General features: G+C 47.9%; 1 protein-coding gene across 1 annotated transcript in view; it reads right to left on the bottom strand.

Moving 5' to 3' along the window:
• SHKBP1 (SH3KBP1 binding protein 1) overlaps nucleotides 1–16,874 on the bottom strand; it is a 30,622-nt gene extending 13,748 nt beyond the window's left edge. Inside the window, exons 1-9 of the mRNA XM_075582763.1 lie at nucleotides 16,730–16,874; nucleotides 11,859–11,914; nucleotides 6,589–6,634; nucleotides 4,891–4,964; nucleotides 4,685–4,743; nucleotides 4,133–4,213; nucleotides 2,437–2,610; nucleotides 1,052–1,142; nucleotides 212–402 (exon numbers count right to left, since the gene is read on the bottom strand). Coding sequence (XP_075438878.1) covers nucleotides 212–402; nucleotides 1,052–1,142; nucleotides 2,437–2,610; nucleotides 4,133–4,213; nucleotides 4,685–4,743; nucleotides 4,891–4,964; nucleotides 6,589–6,634; nucleotides 11,859–11,914; nucleotides 16,730–16,786 — 829 coding nt within the window. The 5' untranslated portion in view covers nucleotides 16,787–16,874. The remainder of the gene's footprint in view (nucleotides 1–211; nucleotides 403–1,051; nucleotides 1,143–2,436; nucleotides 2,611–4,132; nucleotides 4,214–4,684; nucleotides 4,744–4,890; nucleotides 4,965–6,588; nucleotides 6,635–11,858; nucleotides 11,915–16,729) is intronic.
• Between the last annotated feature and the right edge of the window lie 4,245 nt (nucleotides 16,875–21,119).

Below are 21,119 nucleotides of genomic sequence, written 5' to 3'. Positions count from 1 at the left end.
TCTATATATATATATAGAGAGAGAGAGAGAGAGAGAGATATATACACACACACACACACACACACACACACACGTATCTTTGTGTTCTCTCTCTCGCATTTTGAATGTGGTAGCAAGCTGTATGAATTCAGTTTAATATCAGATCTTTCGCTGCCACAGGCGCTTGATAGTTAAAGCCTGGTCACGTATTAGATGCCTCTGTCCTGCTCACCTATCTCACTTCCGCTGCTGTTGCCGCTGATGGCCCAAAGGATGATCTCGTTGCAGGAGGCCACTGCCAGCATCTTGTCATTCTCTCCCAGTGTCCCACCCATGGCCTTGGCATTTAGGGCCACGCGCTCAATCACCCATTCCAGGCAGGGGCTGGTGAAGACCTGCTGCCAGCCTGAAGTTTCCTTCATTCTGCAGGAGTGGATGGCAAGAGGGGGAGAGGAAAAGAGGAGGGGGGAGAGAAGAAAAGGAGAGAGGGGGGAGAGAGGAAAAGAAGGAAAGAGAGGGGAGATAGGAAAAGAAGGAGAGGGGGGAGAGAGGAAAAGAAGGAGAGAGGAAAAGAAGGAGAGAGGGGGGAGAGAACAAAAAGAAGGAGAGAGGGGGGAGAGAACAAAAACAAGAGGGGGGAGAACAAAAACAAGAGGGGGGGGGGGAACGACAAAAATAGAAATTATTTTCTTGTAATTAAAAAAAAAAAAAAAATGTAGTTCAAGACTGTCGCTGTAAGATGGGCCAGAAACACATTGCACTACAAAGCGTTGTAGGCCCCTGTAGTAAAGAACGGGAGCAGAGGTAAGAAACAGGAAGCATATATTGGAAAATGAGAAACAAGATATAGGTTGTGTAAAGAACGAGGGGAAAACTGGATTCAAACACATTGTTCAATTAAAGTCATAAAGGTTACTTAGTAACATTTCACAGATTTTTTTCACCATGAATAACTCTGGTGCAGCTGTGTTGCTCCAGCTGGTAAACCCCAATAATATAGCCCTAGAAGTGTTCTGCACCTCTAAATCCACTGACACGTGAAGCTGGAAGCTCTGCATTTTGGTATCCTTACCTGTAACACACAATGAACTGAGCGTAGGCCACCGCAATCCAGTTGTAATGTCCGCAGATTATCCGAACCATCCCCGGGTCACTGATAATCCCTACAGCAAAAGGGGAAAAAAGGTAGCAAGTGAAATGTAGGAAGGGAAAGTGACGTGGACCAAAGCCATGCTGTACCACGAAGCAATCACTCTAGATTTGCACAGAGGCACACTCAATGTTGCCAAGGCCAGCACAAGACACCTTGCCGCCATGTGCAAAGACTGACTTCCGCTGCCTTCAAACAACATCCTGCCCTCTCTACCGGCCCAAACAACCTTCCATCCACCCTCCTGGCCCAACATCTGCCTGCCGGAACAGCTCCCTACCAAGTTCATTTTTGCTGCCCCCCAGTGCAAATAGATCTGTTGCACCCACTGGTCACGCCGATCCCAAATATTGCTATACATTGAAGCATGTCTACTTGCACAGCAGTGAAAACAGACATTGCATCCTATACAGGCACACCAAAACACAACAGTGCACATCTCTACTTCAACGCCATCACTGCCATACATCTTTTGACTTTTAAAATTATTTTCATTGTTTGTAACTCCTGCTATTATTTTTATTTCGAGTCTGTTCATCCTCCTCCCTTTTGTCAGATATCACTGTTTTTAGCAAGAGTTTGCACATGCAACGCCCCATTTCTGTCCCATCTTTAATGATAGATAGATGATGAGAGATAACAGGGTGGGCTAAGTTTAAAGAAATCACTTGATTAACAAAACACCCCTCGTCCCCCCATTCAGAGACCTCCAACAAAAACAGTCATATCTTGACTTTTAGCAGAGTCAGAAACGTTTAAGGAAGCCACTGACATTGCTAAAATTGTTTACAAGAGGTTGTTTTTTTTGGTAGGCTACATGGGAATGCACTGAATGGGAAAGTGGATCTCACGGTTGCATAGTTTAGGCAAAGAATGAGACACAAACCGTAAACCTCAGACTAGTCCGGCATTATCATTTCAAGGGCCATTTTTACTAAGTAGTGCTAACCTTACTTACCACCCCAATTCTTACATTTATGGACAAAGGGGAAATAACTGTGTGTTTAATTATTTTCCAATGTAATTGATATTAAATGTATTTTATTTCTACTAAATATTGCAACTGACTACCATCTAAATTATATAATTATTATTGTAAACAAAAAAAAAGTTAATATTAAGACAGATGTCTTTTTTTCTACTCATTACAATAAATATCATTATCGCAATAAAATATATTCTTACTGTTAGTGCGTATAAAACGTATTGCCCAACAGTTTTATAACAAAGTGACCAGTTTGTCAACAATGCCGTGTCGCTGATACACACACACACACACACACACACACACACACAGTGATACAGACCTCCGCCACCTCCGATGCCCCTCTCTTCTAGCAAGCGCCCGAGGATACCGGCACCTCCCAGGTTAGGAGGCATAGTGTTACTCCTCCTGACGGGGGCCCGCTCGCTGGCGCCGCTTCTGGTGCTGACCTGCAGCCCGGACACACTGTGACGGTTCCTCCGTTTAGCTGGGAAAACTGCAACACAAAGACAATGTTAGAGGGACAATCCTTCTTACAACCAAAGTGTACTAATTGCACGGACATGTTTAAGGGGGTCACCTCCTGCTGTCCGGCCTTCCTGCCTCTCGCCTGTCTCCCCTACAATCTATCCTAAACGCTGCTGCCAGAATCACTCTACTCTTTCCTAGATCTGTCTCAGCATCTCCCCTCATGAAATCCCTCTCCTGGCTTCCGATCAAATCCCGCATCTCACACTCCATTCTTCTCCTCACTTTTAAAGCTTACACTCTTCTGCCCCTCCTTACATCTCAGCCCTAATTTCTCGCTATGCACCATCCCGACTCTTGCGTTCTTCTCAAGGATGTCTTCTTTCTACCCCCTTTGTATCTAAAGCCCTCTCCCGCCTTAAACCTTTTTCACTGACTGCCCCACACCTCTGGAATGCCCTTCCCCCTCAGTATTTATTTATTTATAAAATATTTTACCAGGAAGTAATACATTGAGAGTTACCTCTCGTTTTCAAGTATGTCCTGGGCACAGAGTACCCGACTAGCACCCTCTCTATCCACCTTTAAGACCCAACTTAAGACACTCTTGCTTAAAGAAGCATATGAATAGCACTGTGAACATTCTGAACACATGACACATAAAGCTTGGCCCCCTGCAGACGCACTTACCAGAACTCCCTCCTCCTGTCTCTGTACGTTCTCCCTACCTACCAATGAGACTGTAAGCTCCTCGGGGCAGGGACTCCTCTTCCTTAATGTTACTTTTATGTCTAAAGCACTTATTCCCATAATCTGTTATTTATATTATGTTATTTGATTACCACATGTATTACTACTGTGAAGCGCTATGTACATTAATGGCGCTATATAAATAAAGACATACAATACAATACTTCTGGGTGATGCCTTTTTTACCCAAATCTGCCACGAGTGTTTTTCAATCCGGTTTAAATTAGTTTGTAAACAGATACATGTAAGGGTTTTTATTTTCTCTCTCTTTTTTCTATTACTGCGTGTTCAACAAGAGTTTGCACAGGCAGAACCCCCGTCCTTATATTTATTGGCTCTCTGATAAGAACAGGGTGGGACAAGGCTAAAAGAAACACTTGGTCGACGACAACCCATTCACAAGACCCTAAAATCCAAATTATATCCAAAGAAACAAAAACAAGTAAAAGAATTGATTTGATTAGTTTAAGGAAGCACATTACATTGTTACATTGTTTACCAGCAGTTTATCAGCTGGCGGCGTGGATTTGCACCTTTACGGCAGAACGAACAAACTACAGAAAGGATTTTAGCTCAAAGCAGATCTGGGTTGCACAATGGAGCTGAAATGATACTTTTCATTTTGTGCACACACTAATAATGTATGTATGCATGTATTGCGTGTATTATAAGTGGCTGTCAGCTCCACAGAGCTTACAATCTACAATTATCCCCCCATACCCAATATGTGATGTTTAAATGTGTACATAACATGGGACCGCTGAGGATAAACTCTTATTTCTCACCTCGGAAAGACTTACCTGGGGGAGGCAGGTAGCCATTAAACAGGACACTTCCGCAGGAGGATCTGTCCAGCTCCTCGCAAAGCTGCAAGCGTCGGACTGAAAGAGATGACCAGGGTTATCAAACCAAAAGATAGTACCAGCACTCTCTGTCTCACAGCTATAGATATAGGCAAATACCAGTGTAGGGAATATGAATAATTTAATGACACTAATAATAAACTGAAAATATAGCAACAATAGCCAATACGCCAATGCAAGAATAAATATCACCATAGAGAAAATCAAAAATTAAAGGGGGTAGAGGGGAAAGAAGGAGAAGGGGAAAAAAACATGAAAGAAAAGGAAAAAAAATCCCAAAAATGGAAAAAGGAGGGGGGTGCTAGTACTTCTGAAGGGAATTAGGGTCCCTTCCTGTTCCGTGCACCCTGCAACCTTGCTGAGTCATTGTGTCAGAGTGCTGTCTATCACCCCCCCCCCCCCCCCCCTTTCTACCATAGATGACCAGGGTTAGTGCCCGGGTCCCACTTCTGGGGCTTGTGGCACATGAAGGTAAAACCGGAGCGTTACCTAGCGCCGTGATGCCATAAAACTCTGCCTCGTGCAGCAGCAGCGAGCTGTTCACCCCTCTGGAGGGGAGACAGAGGGAGAGAGGAAGAGTTATTGCTTTCTTCATTCAAAAAAAAAGAAAACAGATCCCTCTGGTTTTCATCCCTCCCATACACACGCACAAACTCGTGTATCCGATAATCCATGTGTATAACCGAGAGACCAACCTTGCATCGAGCTCTTTGGTGCGGAGAAAGTTTAATATTGGGGCGAACACTGTGGGATCGCGATCTATGAAGATCTGAAATGACAGGTGCAGCATATGGCAATTTAGAAAAAGAGAAAACTATATATTATCTGTAGTTTATTGGGTCTATTCTGGGATGAAACATACAAGCAACAAAACCCCAAAAGAAATCTTCAAAAAAGTTGCCACAGAAAAGTAGTCACTTGAATCAACAATAAGTAGACAAATGTATTAAATATATCAAAACCCGGGCGAGGTAAATGAATACAAATACATACACTTACAAATGTAATAAACCTAATACATCAGTCAGATCTGGGTAGTGTGGACTCCATAAGGTTCCTCACTAAAACCCAAATGGTACCCGGGTACATCAGTAGTCAAATTCTAGAATACCTGAATCTCACCCCTGGGTATCACTTCTGGTAGCGAGGTCTTATTATTCTGCTGGGTGAACACGTGGGTTACAATGGTGACTCCCTACAGCCTGCTTTATTCACATCTGAAGCAATACGTATGATCAATTGATGAGGAGATCTCTATATATGAATACCTGATGAATTTTTATATCGATACTCCCGATTCCGCCCTCTAATAAGAGCCTCATATATAGTCATGCTTCTCTTACCATCACTACATTCATATATCTGGATGAGATTTATATACGGGTGAATGGCGTTGTCCGAGGCGTCTGATTTTTTTGATAGTATTTGATTACAAACGTTGTACTCTGGTACTATTTGAGTTTTAGTTAGGAAGTTTACGTAATCCGCACTACCCAGATATGACACATTTTTTTTTTTAATGTTATTGAATGTGTACGTGTATTTATGTATTTGGATAAACTTGCTTCCCCCAGATTGGGACTGTGTTTACTAGTGTCCTTTTTGAGAGGGAATGTAATATATTGTCAATGTATTGTTGATTCAAGTGACCACTTTTCTGTGCCAACCATTCAAAGATTTTTCTTTCCCATGACTGTACCCTTTTTGGGGTTTTATGCTGGTACATTGGATTTATATCCTCTTATAATTTTATTGGTGGTTATTAGGGGTGGCTCATTTTGATACCGATAACATATATATTATCTTCTGATTACCTGTGCAACACACATTTATTTTTTTTGTCTTGTACCATATTTTTGAATGAACTCTGCAGTCAATACTTTAATTAATTTACTATTTTACTAGTCACAACTTTAAAGCTGCCTCAATCTGCCTTTTTTTGCTCATCATCACTTCTGTTTTCATATTCTTCTATAATTCAGTAAAAACCACAGAATTTGACAATTACGTTGCTGTTAAATTTAGGTTCATTTTTATGTGTTTCATTGAAGTTTTTACATGTTACTTAAAACAGTTTTAAGGGGACGGAAAAAAAAAAATCAACACAGACATTTACAATCATGAATAGCGATAGGAGACAAATGTTGAAACAAGACTTTGTTGATGTATGGATTTTTAAGTCAGTAAGGGAGGAATAAGTATGCACACAAATACATTCCATTTATTACGATATCACAAGTCAAGAAGAAACTCCCTTTTGGAAGGAAAGGTCCGTTCTTGTTCATTTTTAGAACCTGCTGGAGTTATTTAGTGTGCTGCAGAGCTGGTCACCTGCCCTGCGTTACAGAGCAGTCCTTCCTGGCCCCAAAAGCCCAACACCCCAGAAAACTCACTGCTCCGGTTTCATCTTTCAGAGTGGAGATCCGGCCGCTGAGAAGACTGAAAGAAAATGAAGATGCATGAGAGATAGAAACACTTCACATACCAGTAACATGGCCTCGTGTAACTGTTTATTATCCATCAACATGCGACAAGTCAAATAAATAAACAACTGGCCACTGAGACACAATTTTAGATGCAATAACACATCACCTCCTTTGATTGTAGCTGGTTCTGCATTTAAAAATCTCTGACTATTAGAGGGATGATCCTCATTGCAAACCTGCCAGGAAAGGTGACATACGGTATTTTTGCCCAGTTGCCATTTGAAGTTATCGCGAAATACACCAGGGTTAAGAAAATGAATACAGTTTTATAGGAAGCTGTTAAATCTTCACCAATCTGCTCTACTCAACACAAAACGCATTTCTCCATTCTTATTAATGTCGCAATCTTTTTGCTGCCATTTTTAGCAATCCTGACACTTTTTTATTCTGGAGATACCCCCCTGGCATGTTTAGATGGCGGCTGCCACTCACTCATTGGGGGTTATTCATTCAACTACGATAGGGTCAATTAGGGCACTATTGCACAGAAACACCAATTGGCTACAATGAGTTTCATTTGGGTGGGGAGTGGTCCACGCGGCCCATGGCGGTGTGCGGTGGTAGTGCTGCTGTGGCTGTACTTATGGTGATTGTATCGGTGTGCTGATTTGGGAGGGTTTGGTGCTGATGTGGGGGTGCGGATGTGGGTGTGCCGATGGGGGAGGTGCAAAGGTGCCGATGTGTGAGTGCTGATGGTGTTGATGGGGGCTGGGAATGGCGGGGAGCCGAGAATGCCAGTGTGCTGGGGGGGCATGGGATACCGGTGTGCTGATGTGGTGGTGCTGGGGATAGTGTGTGTATACATTGTATGTGTGTGTGTGTGTGTGTGTATACGTGTGTGTGTATACACGTGTGTGTGTGTATACACGTGTGTGTGTGTATACACGTGTGTGTGTGTATACACGTGTGTGTGTGTATACACGTGTGTGTGTGTATACACGTGTGTGTGTGTATACACGTGTGTGTGTATACACGTGTGTGTGTGTATACACGTGTGTGTGTGTATACACGTGTGTGTGTGTATACACGTGTGTGTGTATATACACGTGTGTGTGTATACACGTGTGTGTGTGTATACACGTGTGTGTGTGTATACACGTGTGTGTGTGTATACACGTGTGTGTGTATATACACGTGTGTGTATACACGTGTGTGTGTGTGTATACACGTGTGTGTGTGTATACACGTGTGTGTGTGTATACACGTGTGTGTGTGTATACACGTGTGTGTGTGTATACACGTGTGTGTGTGTATACACGTGTGTGTGTGTATACACGTGTGTGTGTGTGTATACACGTGTGTGTGTGTGTATACGTGTGTGAGTGTATACGTGTGTGAGTGTATACGTGTGTGAGTGTATACGTGTGTGAGTGTATACGTGTGTGAGTGTATACGTGAGTGAGTGTATACGTGAGTGAGTGTATACGTGTGTGAGTGTATACGTGTGTGAGTGTATACGTGTGTGTATGTCTCCATATGTGTGTGTGTATGTCTCCATGTGTGTGTGTGTACGTGTACGTGTGTGTGTGTACGTGTCCATGTGTGTGTGTGTGTACGTGTCCATGTGTGTGTGTGTGTACGTGTCCATGTGTGTGTGTGTGTACGTGTCCATGTGTGTGTGTGTGTCTACGTGTACATGTGTGTGTCTACGTGTACATGTGTGTGTCTACGTGTACGTGTGTGTGTCTACGTGTACGTGTGTGTGTCTACGTGTACGTGTGTGTGTCTACGTGTACGTGTGTGTGTCTACGTGTACGTGTGTGTGTCTACGTGTACGTGTGTACGTGTGTGTACGTGTGTGTACGTGTGTGTACGTGTGTACGTGTGTGTACGTGTGTGTACGTGTGTGTACGTGTGTTTGTGTATACGTGTGTGTACGTGTGTGTACGTGTGTGTTTGTGTATACGTGTGTGTGTGTGTCTACGTGTGTGTGTGTGTGTCTACGTGTGTGTGTGTCTACGTGTGTGTGTGTGTGTGTGTGTGTGTACGTGTGTGTGTGTGTGTGTGTGTGTGTCTACGTGTGTGTGTGTCTACGTGTATGTGTGTGTGTCTACGTGTGTGTCTACGTGTATGTGTGTGTGTCTACGTGTGTGTGTGTGTGTGTGTGTGTGTGTGTTTGTGCCCCTGTGTGCAGGGGCGGGCCAAGGGACCAATGAGGTGGGAAGGGGGGGGGAAGAGGTGGGAAGGGGGGGGAAGAGGTGGGATGTGAAGGGGGGTGAGGGGAGGTGAAGGGGGGTGAGGGGAGGTGAAGGGGGGTGAGGGGAGGTGAAGGGGGGTGAGGGGAGGTGAAGGGGGGTGAGGGGAGGTGAAGGCCGCTCACTCACTCGTCCGGCCGCTCCCACGTGGATCTGAGGCGGGAGGCCCGGTCCGCGCTTCCTCCGGTAGCGGCGCACGTGAGGGGGAGTGCAGGAGGCCCGGTCCGCGCTTCCTCCGGTAGCGGCGCACGTGAGGGGGAGTGCAGGAGGCCCGGTCCGCGCTTCCTCCGGGAGCGGCGCACGTGAGGGGGAGTGCAGGAGGCCCGGGCCGCGCTGCGAGGGAGGAGGCTGTAGTTTGCTGCTCTCCGCGGCGCACGGTGAGGGTGATGGTGCGGCTGGGGATGTTGCAGAGCGTGGGGATTTGGGTGAGGTGGGGAGGGGGGGGAGAGTGAGGGGCACCAGGAGAGGAGGAGGGGGGGGGTGGTGGTGTGTGTGTGTGTGTGTGTCCTTTGGCCCGTCACTCCGCCTCAGGCCAATGAGAGGTGCGGGGGCGGGCAGGCCAAGGGACCAATGAGATTGCCGCTAGGGACGCAGACATACAGTGAACTCAGAAATATATAGTAGATAAGCACTATTAAGACAGAGGTTGGCATGGGTTAGTTGTTATATTTTCAGATTGATTTTAGGATATGTAAGTATGGAATATATGAAAAACAGTTTGAGCGAGACTAAGATTTCTACATTTCTTCGCCAGTATATGGGCAGTTATTGGAGTATGGGATTTTCGTGGTTTGGAGATAAAGATTGTCCTCTCCCATTGTATTTGTGTGCAGTGATAGCCATGGCTCCTAGCAAATTGAAAAGACATAATACCACTAAATATGCACATCTCAAGGGAAAAGATTTTAACTATTTCAAAAGGTTGGATGAACTGCAACTCAGAACAAGTTATTTATTTTTTTACAAATATCAAGTGTCCGATAAAAGTTCTAACTGCTTCTTATCAAGTAGCAGAAATCCTAGGACAGCAAATGAAGCCACATAGTATAGCCGCGTCACTTATTTTGCCAGTGTGCCGTATGATTGTCCTAACAATTGTCCGTGATGAAGCGGAACAAGAAATAACCAAATTTCCCTCGCTCAGACGACACAATGCGAAGAATAGAAAAGTCATCGAACAGAAGAAAATGTTTTCAATGAGCTTAAAGAGTCGGATTTTACTTTGCAAGTTGGACGATTCCGCTGACATTCGCGGTATAGCGCAACCGTTTTTCGCTTCATCCATGAAAATGAAATGAGTCAATTTTAATGCTTCAGGGAACTTTAAAAAAAAAAAAAAATAACCACAAGGGGTCAAAATATATTCAATACTTTGACTACCTACTTCAAAACTGTGGAGCTTTCATGGAAGTCATGTGTGGGGATTTGCACCAATGGTGCTCCATCCATGATTTGTCGAAGGCTTTGTCTCACTTGTAAAACAACAAAACCCAAATATGATATCTATCCATTGCTTTCTGCATAGGGAAGCCCTGGTTGGAAAGACATTAGGGATCAAATTGAAGTCTATATTAGACAAAGTTATCCTAACGGTTAGTTTTGTTAAATCAAGGCCCCTAAAGACCCACCTCGTTAAACAGCTTTGTAAAGCTATGAATTTAGAGTACGAATGTTTCATTTTACACACAGACGTATGCCGGTTATCAAGGGGGGAAGTGTTAGCTCGCGTAAATAAACTTTAAAAAAAAAAAAAATCAGAAGTAAACAAACGTTTTTGTGAATATCTTAGCAGTGGACTTTGGTGTGCAAAACATGCATACTTAGCAGAGATATTTAGGCACATGGGAAAAATAAATAAAAAGTTTCTGGGAAAAAAAGAGCTACATGGTAATCTTGAAATGTTTCCTCCGATACCCAAAACCCTAACAAAATACATTGTTGCCCGGGTGGGAGCATTTGGAAACCTTGCAGCACAATAACCAACGTTGGACCTCAAACGTAGTACAGGGTCCGAGCGCGTGACGTCACGCGCGCCTGTGCTTGCAGAGATCCGTGGCCTTAGTAGGCCCGAGTCTGCTTCTCACTTATAGGTCCCAATATCCAGGAAATCACCAAAAAACATCAAGTGTCACATTAATATTAGCATAAGTCTATATTGGTAAGAAAATTTGATTCTGACATGATAATTTTATTTGGTTAATTAGGTACATATATAAAAGTAAAAAGTTCTCTTTTTAAACCTGATTTCTTGTTCTCAATTTTAATTTTCAGTTCAAAGATCCCAAGTTCGAATCCCAGGCGAGGCGAAACAGGCCAGCGAGTTCCTTTAACCCGTTGCCTCCGCTCAGTTGGCAGTATCGGCGCTGAATTACTATTTGGTCCCAGTTCCTGGCTTTAGGCCAAAAATCCATACAAACCAATCAATTTTAGTGTGCCGCAAATCAAAAACTATTTCCAAGTGTGCCACGAGCCCCAAAAGGTTGAGAAACACTGCTGTAGGGTATAGATGGCCAACATAATAACTTGTGTCGTGGTGCAGACGAGGAGGAGCAGTTAGAGTAAATGATATTGGCAGCAGCATTTAGAATGGACTGGAGACCAACTAGAAGCAGGTTACAGTAGTCCAGCCAGGATATAATGTGTGCGTAGGAATTCTGGTTGACTGTTCCGTGAGCAAGGTATATATTAGCAATATTGCACGGGTGGAAACATCCTGTACTGAAGAATGACACCTAGGCATCTAGGCTGGGGTATCAGTCATCTACTGCAAGTGACAAATCCGGTAAATGTGTAGGGTGGAAAGGAGGGGAAAATGAGACGTTTCAGTTTTTGGAAATGTTAAGTTTAAGATAGTGATTGGACATTAATGAGGAGATAGCAGAAAGAGTTAGATCAATAATAGAACAGATGCTGGGTGTCTCTGTGCACCAGTGTTTACATATCTTCCTCCCTATTAATCATGAAACTCTTCAGTCCACTAACCTGGAAAAGAAGGAGTCTGAGGCCCATGTCAGTGTCTGCCTGGAGGTGCTGAACCTGGGGAGAGAGAAGAAAAAGTTTTATATCATTTTATAATCGGCAGAAAGACAGATGTCACACAGGTTCGGCGGTTTAACAGAACGGCGCATCACAGCTCACTATGGTTGCATCTAAATGAGCACTTTTGTTCAAATACATATACCGTTAAAGAGAATTGTTTGCATTTATTTTTCAAAAATAAAATCCTCCTACAGACCGCATCTCGCTCATTTACAGAAAGTCTCCCGCACCGACAGTCTCCTTTATTTACCGTCTCCCGCACCGACAGTCTCCTTTATTTACCGCCTCCCACACCGACAGTCTCCTTTATTTACCGTCTCCCCCACCGACAGTCTCCTTTATTTACCGTCTCCCCCACCGACAGTCTCCTTTATTTACCGTCTCCCCCACCGACAGTCTCCTTTATTTACCGTCTCCCACACCGACAGTCTCCTTTATTTACCGTCTCCCACACCGACAGTCTCCTTTATTTACCGTCTCCCCCACCGACAGTCTCCTTTATTTACCGTCTCCCACACCGACAGTCTCCTTTATTTACCGTCTCCCCCACCGACAGTCTCCTTTATTTACCGTCTCCCCCACCGACAGTCTCCTTTATTTACCGTCTCCCCCACCGACAGTCTCCTTTATTTACCGTCTCCCCCACCGACAGTCTCCTTTATTTACCGTCTCCCCCACCGACAGTCTCCTTTATTTACCGTCTCCCCCACCGACAGTCTCCTTTATTTACCGTCTCCCCCACCGACAGTCTCCTTTATTTACCGTCTCCCCCACCGACAGTCTCCTTTATTTACAGTCTCCCCCACCGACAGTCTCCTTTATTTACAGTCTCCCCCACCGACAGTCTCCTTTATTTACAGTCTCCCCCACCGACAGTCTCCTTTATTTACAGTCTCCCCCACCGACAGTCTCCTTTATTTACAGTCTCCCCCACCGACAGTCTCCTTTATTTACAGTCTCCCCCACCGACAGTCTCCTTTATTTACAGTCTCCCCCACCGACAGTCTCCTTTATTTACAGTCTCCCCCACCGACAGTCTCCCCCACCGACAGTCTCCCCCACCGACAGTCTCCCCCACCGACAGTCTCCCCCACCGACAGTCTCCCCCACCGACAGTCTCCCCCACCGACAGTCTCCCCCACCGACAGTCTCCCCCACCGACAGTCTCCCCCACCGACAGTCTCCCCCACCGACAGTCTCCTTTATTTACCGCCTCCCACACCGACAGTCTCCTTTATTTACCGCCTCCCACACCGACAGTCTCCTTTATTTACCGTCTCCCTCACCGACAGTCTCCTTTATTTACCGTCTCCCACACCGACAGTCTCCTTTATTTACCGTCTCCCCCACCGACAGTCTCCTTTATTTACCGTCTCCCACACCGACAGTCTCCTTTATTTACCGTCTCCCCCACCGACAGTCTCCTTTATTTACCGTCTCCCCACACCGACAGTCTCCTTTATTTACCGTCTCCCCCACCGACAGTCTCCTTTATTTACCGTCTCCCACACCGACAGTCTCCTTTATTTACCGTCTCCCCCACCGACAGTCTCCTTTATTTACCGTCTCCCCCACCGACAGTCTCCTTTATTTACCGTCTCCCCCACCGACAGTCTCCTTTATTTACCGTCTCCCCCACCGACAGTCTCCTTTATTTACAGTCTCCCCCACCGACAGTCTCCTTTATTTACAGTCTCCCCCACCGACAGTCTCCTTTATTTACAGTCTCCCCCACCGACAGTCTCCTTTATTTACAGTCTCCCCCACCGACAGTCTCCTTTATTTACAGTCTCCCCCCACCGACAGTCTCCTTTATTTACAGTCTCCCCCACCGACAGTCTCCTTTATTTACAGTCTCCCCCACCGACAGTCTCCCCCACCGACAGTCTCCCCCCACCGACAGTCTCCCCCACCGACAGTCTCCCCCACCGACAGTCTCCCCCACCGACAGTCTCCCCCACCGACAGTCTCCCCCACCGACAGTCTCCCCCACCGACAGTCTCCCCCACCGACAGTCTCCCCCCACCGACAGTCTCCCCCACCGACAGTCTCCCCCACCGACAGTCTCCCCCACCGACAGTCTCCCCCACCGACAGTCTCCCCCACCGACAGTCTCCTTTATTTACCGTCTCCCTCACCGACAGTCTCCTTTATTTACCGTCTCCCTCACCGACAGTCTCCTTTATTTACCGCCTCCCCCACCGACAGTCTCCTTTATTTACCGTCTCCCTCACCGACAGTCTCCTTTATTTACCGTCTCCCCCACCTTGACAGTCTCCTTTATTTTACAGTCTCCCCCCACCGACAGTCTCCTTTATTTACCGTCTCCCCCACCGACAGTCTCCTTATTTACCGTCTCCCTCACCGACAGTCTCCTTTATTTACCGTCTCCCCCACCGACAGTCTCCTTTATTTTACAGTCTCCCCCACCGACAGTCTCCTTTATTTACAGTCTCCCCCACCGACAGTCTCCTTTATTTACAGTCTCCTCCCACCGACAGTCTCCTTTATTTACCGTCTCCCTCACCGACAGTCTCCTTTATTTACCGCCTCCCCCACCGACAGTCTCCTTTATTTACCGTCTCCCCTCACCGACAGTCTCCTTTATTTACAGTCTCCCCCACCGACAGTCTCCTTTATTTACCGTCTGCCCCTCACCGACAGTCTCCTTTATTTACCGTCTCCCTCACCGACAGTCTCCTTTATTTACCGTCTCCCTCACCGACAGTCTCCTTTATTTACCGTCTCCCTCACCGACAGTCTCAGTATGTCTCTCTTAGGCTTAGTCCATAGACACTTGGCCCGTGCGGAGGCGCACTGAGGCCCCTGGCCTTAGAGCGCGCCGCCGTCCGTGGGCGTGTCTGGGGGCGGGCCAGTGACGTCACGAGGTGGTTCGCCCTCATTGGGCGACCCGCTCACGTGACTGGCCCAGCGCTTCCATGAGCACCGACAATAAAGATTTCTTAAGACACGCTTCCACAAGCGTGCGCGAGCCCCTGCTAAAGCGCTCTCATTGCGGCTGCAGGGGCTCACTGGTAAGCATGCCGCGCGCCTCAGCACGGGGTCAGCGCCACTCCCTGTACCATGGCCAAGGCCTTAGGTTGTCTCATTTAGCCACAGCAAGTCTAAACAGCCTATTTCTCTCTGACAGGCTCCCTCCCGGGTGCAGCTTTAATAAAGGCGGCTTCCCCACGTCTCTTTCTCGCTCACTGCAGGCTGTCTCCCTCATTTATAGTGTCACTTTGAAACTCTTGACAGTCTCACTCAGTCACAGCAAGTCTTGCACACTGACAGTACTACATGGCCACGCCATGACAGCCTCCCCTCTAGTCACTGAAAAGGATCTCACAGCAGCCGGCCTCCATTACAACGACACACACACACACCTCCATTACAACGAGGCACATCACACACACCCTCCATTACATTGAGACAGACACACCCAGACCCTCCATTACAACGACACACACACACACACACACAGACCCTCCATTACAACGAGACAGACACACCCAGACCCTCCATTACAACGACACACACACACACACCCTCCATTACAACGACACACACACCTTCCATTACAACGAGAGACACACACACACACCTCCATTACAACGAGGCACACACACACACCCTCCATTACAACGAGACACACACACACACAAACCCTCCATTACAACGAGACAGACAACACACAGACCCTCCATTTACAACGAGACACACACACACACACCCTCCATTACAACGAGACACACACACCCTCCATTACAACGAGACACACACACCCTCCATTACAACGAGACACACACACACACCCTCCATTACAACGAGACACACACACACACCCTCCATTACAACGAGACACTCACACACACACCCTCCATTACAACGAGACACACACACACCCCTCCATTACAACGAGACACACACACACCCTCCATTAGAACGAGACACACACACACCCTCCCATTACAACGAGACACACACACACCCTCCATTACAACGAGACACACACACACACACAGCACACACACACATCCTCCATTACAACGAGACACACACACACACACCCTCCATTACAACGACACACACACACGCACACCCTCCATTACAACGACACACACACACACACACACACCCTCCATTACGACACACACACCCCTCCCATTACAACGACACACACACACACCCTCCATTACAACGACACACACACACACCCTCCATTACAACGACACACACACACACACTCCATTACAACGACACACACACACACCCTCCATTTACAACGACACACACACACACACTCCATTACAACGACACACACACACTCCATTACAACGACACACACACACACCCTCCATTACAACGACACACACACACACACACTCCATTACAACGACACACACACACTCCATTACAACGACACACACACACACACGCACTCCATTACAACGACACACACACAGCGCACTCCATTACAACGACACACACACACACACACGCACTCCATTACAACGACACACACACACTCCATTACAACGAGACACACACACACACTCCATTACAACGAGACACACACACACACACACACCTCCATTACAACGAGACACACACACCTCCCTTATTAGACAGTCTGGATCAATAACACATGGTCTCTCCAAAGGCGCTTCCTCTCACAGCCTCACTCACTGGACAGTCTCACTCACAGTCTCTCTGGAGAGGCCTCTCTAGCCCAATTCGCAGTCACAATTACACCCCCTCCATATACAGCCTCTTTCCCCCATATACAGCCCCCTTCCCGGCCTCCTCACCTTTTTACCTCCCACGTTGAGGTGTATAACCTCCCCGCTCCGCACCCCGGCCCCGACCATGCCCGGCTCTCTCAACCCCCCTCCCTCGGGGCCGCAGCCTCCTCACACCGCCACCATGCTGCCAGCAACACCTCAACACTCCCCTGCGCGGCACGCACTGACGCGCCCACGTCCCATTGGTGGACTCGCACGTCACTCAAACTCAAGTTTGAACTTCATCCCGGCAGAAGACAAATAGAGGTTCTGCCCATTGGCCGCGGCGTGCGTCACTCAACAAAAGCTTCGCCCCATTGAGAAGCCAGACTGCAATCCGAGGCTTTGCCCACTAAACTACAAAGCTCTAAGTCCCGCCCTTCTTTTTACGTCCAGTGACGTCAGAAGAGTGAGATTTTAAAGGGGCAGTGTGGGATTTTGATGTGGCGGAATGTATTGTATTGTATGGTATGGTATGGTATGGTATGGTATTGTATTGTATTGTGTATGGTATGGTATGGTATGGTATGGTATTGTATTGTATTGTATTGTATTGTATGGTATTGTATTGTATGTCTTTATTTATATAGCGCCATAAATGTACATAGCGCTTCACAGTAGTAATGCATGTTGTAATCATATAAATAACAAATAATACAAATAACAGATCATGGGAATAAGCGCTTCAGACATAAAAATAACATTTCAGAAGAGGAGTCTGTGTGACTGTGACTGCCCCCCTCCCAGTGTGTGTGTGTCAGTGTGTGTGTATCAGTGGCAGTGTGTTTACAGTCACCAACCCAGTCACCCACCCACATGTCAGTCAGTCACCCCACCCACGTGTCAGTCAGTCACCCACCCATGTGTCAGTCAGTCACCCACCCACATGTCAGGTCAGTCACCCACCCACGTGTCAGTCAGTCACCCACCCACGAGTCAGTCACCCACCCACGTGTCAGTCACCCACCCACGAGTCAGTCAGTCACCCACCCACGAGTCAGTCAGTCACCCACCCAACGAGTCAGTCAGTCACCCCACCCACCCGTCAGTCAGTCACCCACCCACCCGTCAGTCAGTCACCCACCCACGTGTCAGTCAGTCACCACCACCCACGTGTCAGTCAGTCACCCACCCACGTGTCAGTCAGTCACCCACCCACGAGTCAGTCACCCACCCCACGTGTCAGTCAGTCACCCACCCATGAGTCAGTCACCCACCCACGTGTCAGTCAGTCACCCACCCACCCACCCACCCACGTGTCAGTCACCCACCCCACCCCACGTGTCAGTCAGTCACCCACCCACGATTCAGTCAGTCACCCCACCCACGTGTCAGTCACCCATCCACCCACCGTGTCAGTCAGTCACCCACCCAACGTGTCAGTCACCCACCCACGATTCAGTCAGTCACCCCACCCACGTGTCAGTCACCCCCACCCACGAGTCAGTCAGTCACCCACCCACGTGTCAGTCAGTCACCCACCCACGAGTCACCCACCCACGTGTCAGTCAGTCACCCACCCCACGTGTCAGTCACCCACCCACCCACATGTCAGTCAGTCACCCACCCACGTGTGTGTCAGTCAGTCACCCACCCACGTGTCAGTCACCCACCCACACCCCATGTCAGTCAGTCACCCACCCCACGTGTGTGTCAGTCAGTCACCCACCCACGAGTCAGTCACCCACCCAAGTGTCAGTCACCCACACCCAAGTGTCAGTCACCCACCCACCCACGTGTCAGTCAGTCACCCACCCACGAGTCAGTTACCCACCCACCCACTCGTCAGTAACCCACTCACCCAAGTGTCAGTCAGTCACCCATCACCCAAGTGTCAGTCAGTCACCCACTCACCCAAGTGTCAGTCAGTCACCCCACTCACCCAAGTGTCAGTCAGTCACTCACCCAAGTGTCAGTCAGTCACCCACTCACCCAAGTGTCAGTCAGTCACCCACTCACCCAAGTGTCAGTCACCCACTCACCCAAGTGTCAGTCAGTCACCCACTCACCCATGTGTCAGTCACCCACTCACCCAAGTTTCAGTCAGTCACCCACTCACCCAAGTGTCAGTCACCCACTCACCCAAGTGTCAGTCAGTCACCCACTCACCAAGTGTCAGTCAGTCACCCACTCACCCAAGTGTCAGTCAGTCACCCACTCACCCAAGTGTCAGTCAGTCACCCACTCACCCAAGTGTCAGTCACCCACTCACCCAAGTGTCAGTCAGCCACCCCACCCACTCTCTCTGTCAAATCAAATCAAATTAGCTTTATTGGCATGACAAACAAACATTTTCGTATTGCCAAAGCGTGAGTAATAGGGGGTGGGGGACAACGATTACGCACATACTAGGGTATAATGTTATATAGTACGATTAGTTATTGGGGGTTGGGTATAATGATTACAGGGTATATGGGTAACAGTCACCCACTCACTCTCTCTCTCTCTCTCTCTCTCTCTCTCTCTCTCTCTCTCTCTCTCACCCACTCTCTCTCCGCACTCTCTCTCTCAAATCAAATCAAATCAGCTTTATTGGCATGACGAAAGAACATTTCAGTATTGCCAAAGCGTGAATAATAGGGGGTGGGAGACAATAATTACACGAATACTAGGGGGTAGGGTATAATGAATTGCAGGGTATAGGGGTAACAGTTTCACACAGGGGGTGTGGGGGTTAGTGTACGTCTCTCAGCTTGTGGCAGGTGCTGATATAGTGTGCAGCCAGTTCTGCTGTGGTTTCATCTTCTCCCAGGAGGATCGCTATTTTTTGCTCGCTATCTCTCTCTCTCTCTCTCTCTCTCTCTCTCTCTCTCTCTCTCTCTCCTCTCTCTCTCTCTCTCTCTCTCTCTCTCTCTCTCTCACCCACACTCTCTCTCTCTCTCTCTCTCTCTGTCACCCACTCTCTCTCTCTCTCTCTCTCTCTCTCTGTCTGTGTCACCCACACTCTCTCTCTCTCTCTCTGTCACCCACTCTCTCGCTCTCTCTCTGTCACACTCTCTCTCTGTCACCCTCTCTCCCTGTCACCCTCTCTCCCTGTCACCCTCTCTCCCTGTTACCCTCTCTCTCTGTCCTCCTCTCTCTCTGTCCTCCTCTCTCTCTCTGTCCTCCTCTCTCTCCCTCTGTCACCCTCTGTCACCTTCTCTGTCACCCTCTCTCTCACTCTCTGTCACCCCTATCTCTCACTCACTCTCTGTCACCCTCTCTCTTGCTCTCTGTCACCCTCTCTCTCTCTCTCTCTCTGTCACCCTCTCTCTCTGTCACCCTCTCTCTCTCTGTCACCCTCTCTCTCTCTCTCACCCTCTTTGTCACCCTCTCTCTCTCACTCACTCACCCTCTTTGTCACCTCTTTGTCACCCTCTCTCTCTCTCTCTCTCTCTCTCTCTCTCTCTCTCATCTCTCTCTCTCTCTCTCTCTCTCTCTCTCTCCTTTCTGTCACCCTCTCTCTTGCTCTCTGTCACCCTCTCTCTCTCTCGCTCGCTGTCACCCTCTCTCTCTCACTCACCCTCTCTTTGTCACCCTCTGTCACCCTCCCTGTCAACCTTTCTCTGTCACCCCTCTGTCACCTTCTCTGTCACCCTCTCTCTCTCTCTCTATGTTACCTTCTCTTTCTCACCCTCTCTCGCCCTCTCTCTCACCCTCTCTCTCTCCTCTGTCACCCCACTCACTCTCTCTCTGTCACCCTCTGTCACCCTCTCTCTCTCTCTGTCACCCTCTCTCTCTGTCACCCTCTCTCTCTCTGTCACCCTCTCTCTCTGTCACCCTCTGTCACCCACTCTCTCTCTCTCTCTGTCACCCACTCTCTCTCTCTCTCTCTCTCTCTCTCTCCTCTCTCTCTGTGTCACTCACTCTCTCTCTCTGTCACCCACTCTCTCTCTCTCTTTCTCTCTCTCTGTCACCCCACTCTCTCTCTCTCTCTCTGTCACCCACTCTCTCTCCGTCACCCACTCTCTCTATCACCCTCTCTCTCTGTCACCCACTCTCTCTATCACACTCTCTCTCTCTCTATCACCCTCTCTCTCTCTCTGTCACCCTCTCTCTCACTCTCTGTCACCCTCTCTCTCACTCTCTGTCACCCTCTCTCTTGCTCTCTGTCACCCTCTCTCTCTGTCACCCTCTCTCTCTCTGTCACCCTCTCTCTGTCACCCTCTCTCTCTGTCACCCTCTCTCTCTGTCACCCTCTCTCTCTGTCCACCCTCTCTCCCTGTCACCCTCTCTCCCTGTCACCCTCTCTCTCTGTCCTCCTCTCTCTCTGTCCTCCTCTCTCTCTCTGTCCTCCTCTCTCTCCCTCTGTCACCCTCTGTCACCTTCTCTGTCACCCTCTCTCTCACTCTCTGTCACCCTATCTCTCACTCACTCTCTGTCACCCTCTCTCTTGCTCTCTGTCACCCTCTCTCTGCTCTCTCTCTCTCTCTCTCTCTCT

The sequence above is a fragment of the Ascaphus truei genome, unplaced genomic scaffold (assembly GCF_040206685.1).
Source record: "Ascaphus truei isolate aAscTru1 unplaced genomic scaffold, aAscTru1.hap1 HAP1_SCAFFOLD_2475, whole genome shotgun sequence".
NCBI classification, from domain to species: Eukaryota; Metazoa; Chordata; class Amphibia; order Anura; family Ascaphidae; genus Ascaphus; species Ascaphus truei.
The sequence above is the reverse complement of the archived record's forward strand: the minus strand, read 5'-3'. Positions and strand labels throughout refer to the sequence as shown.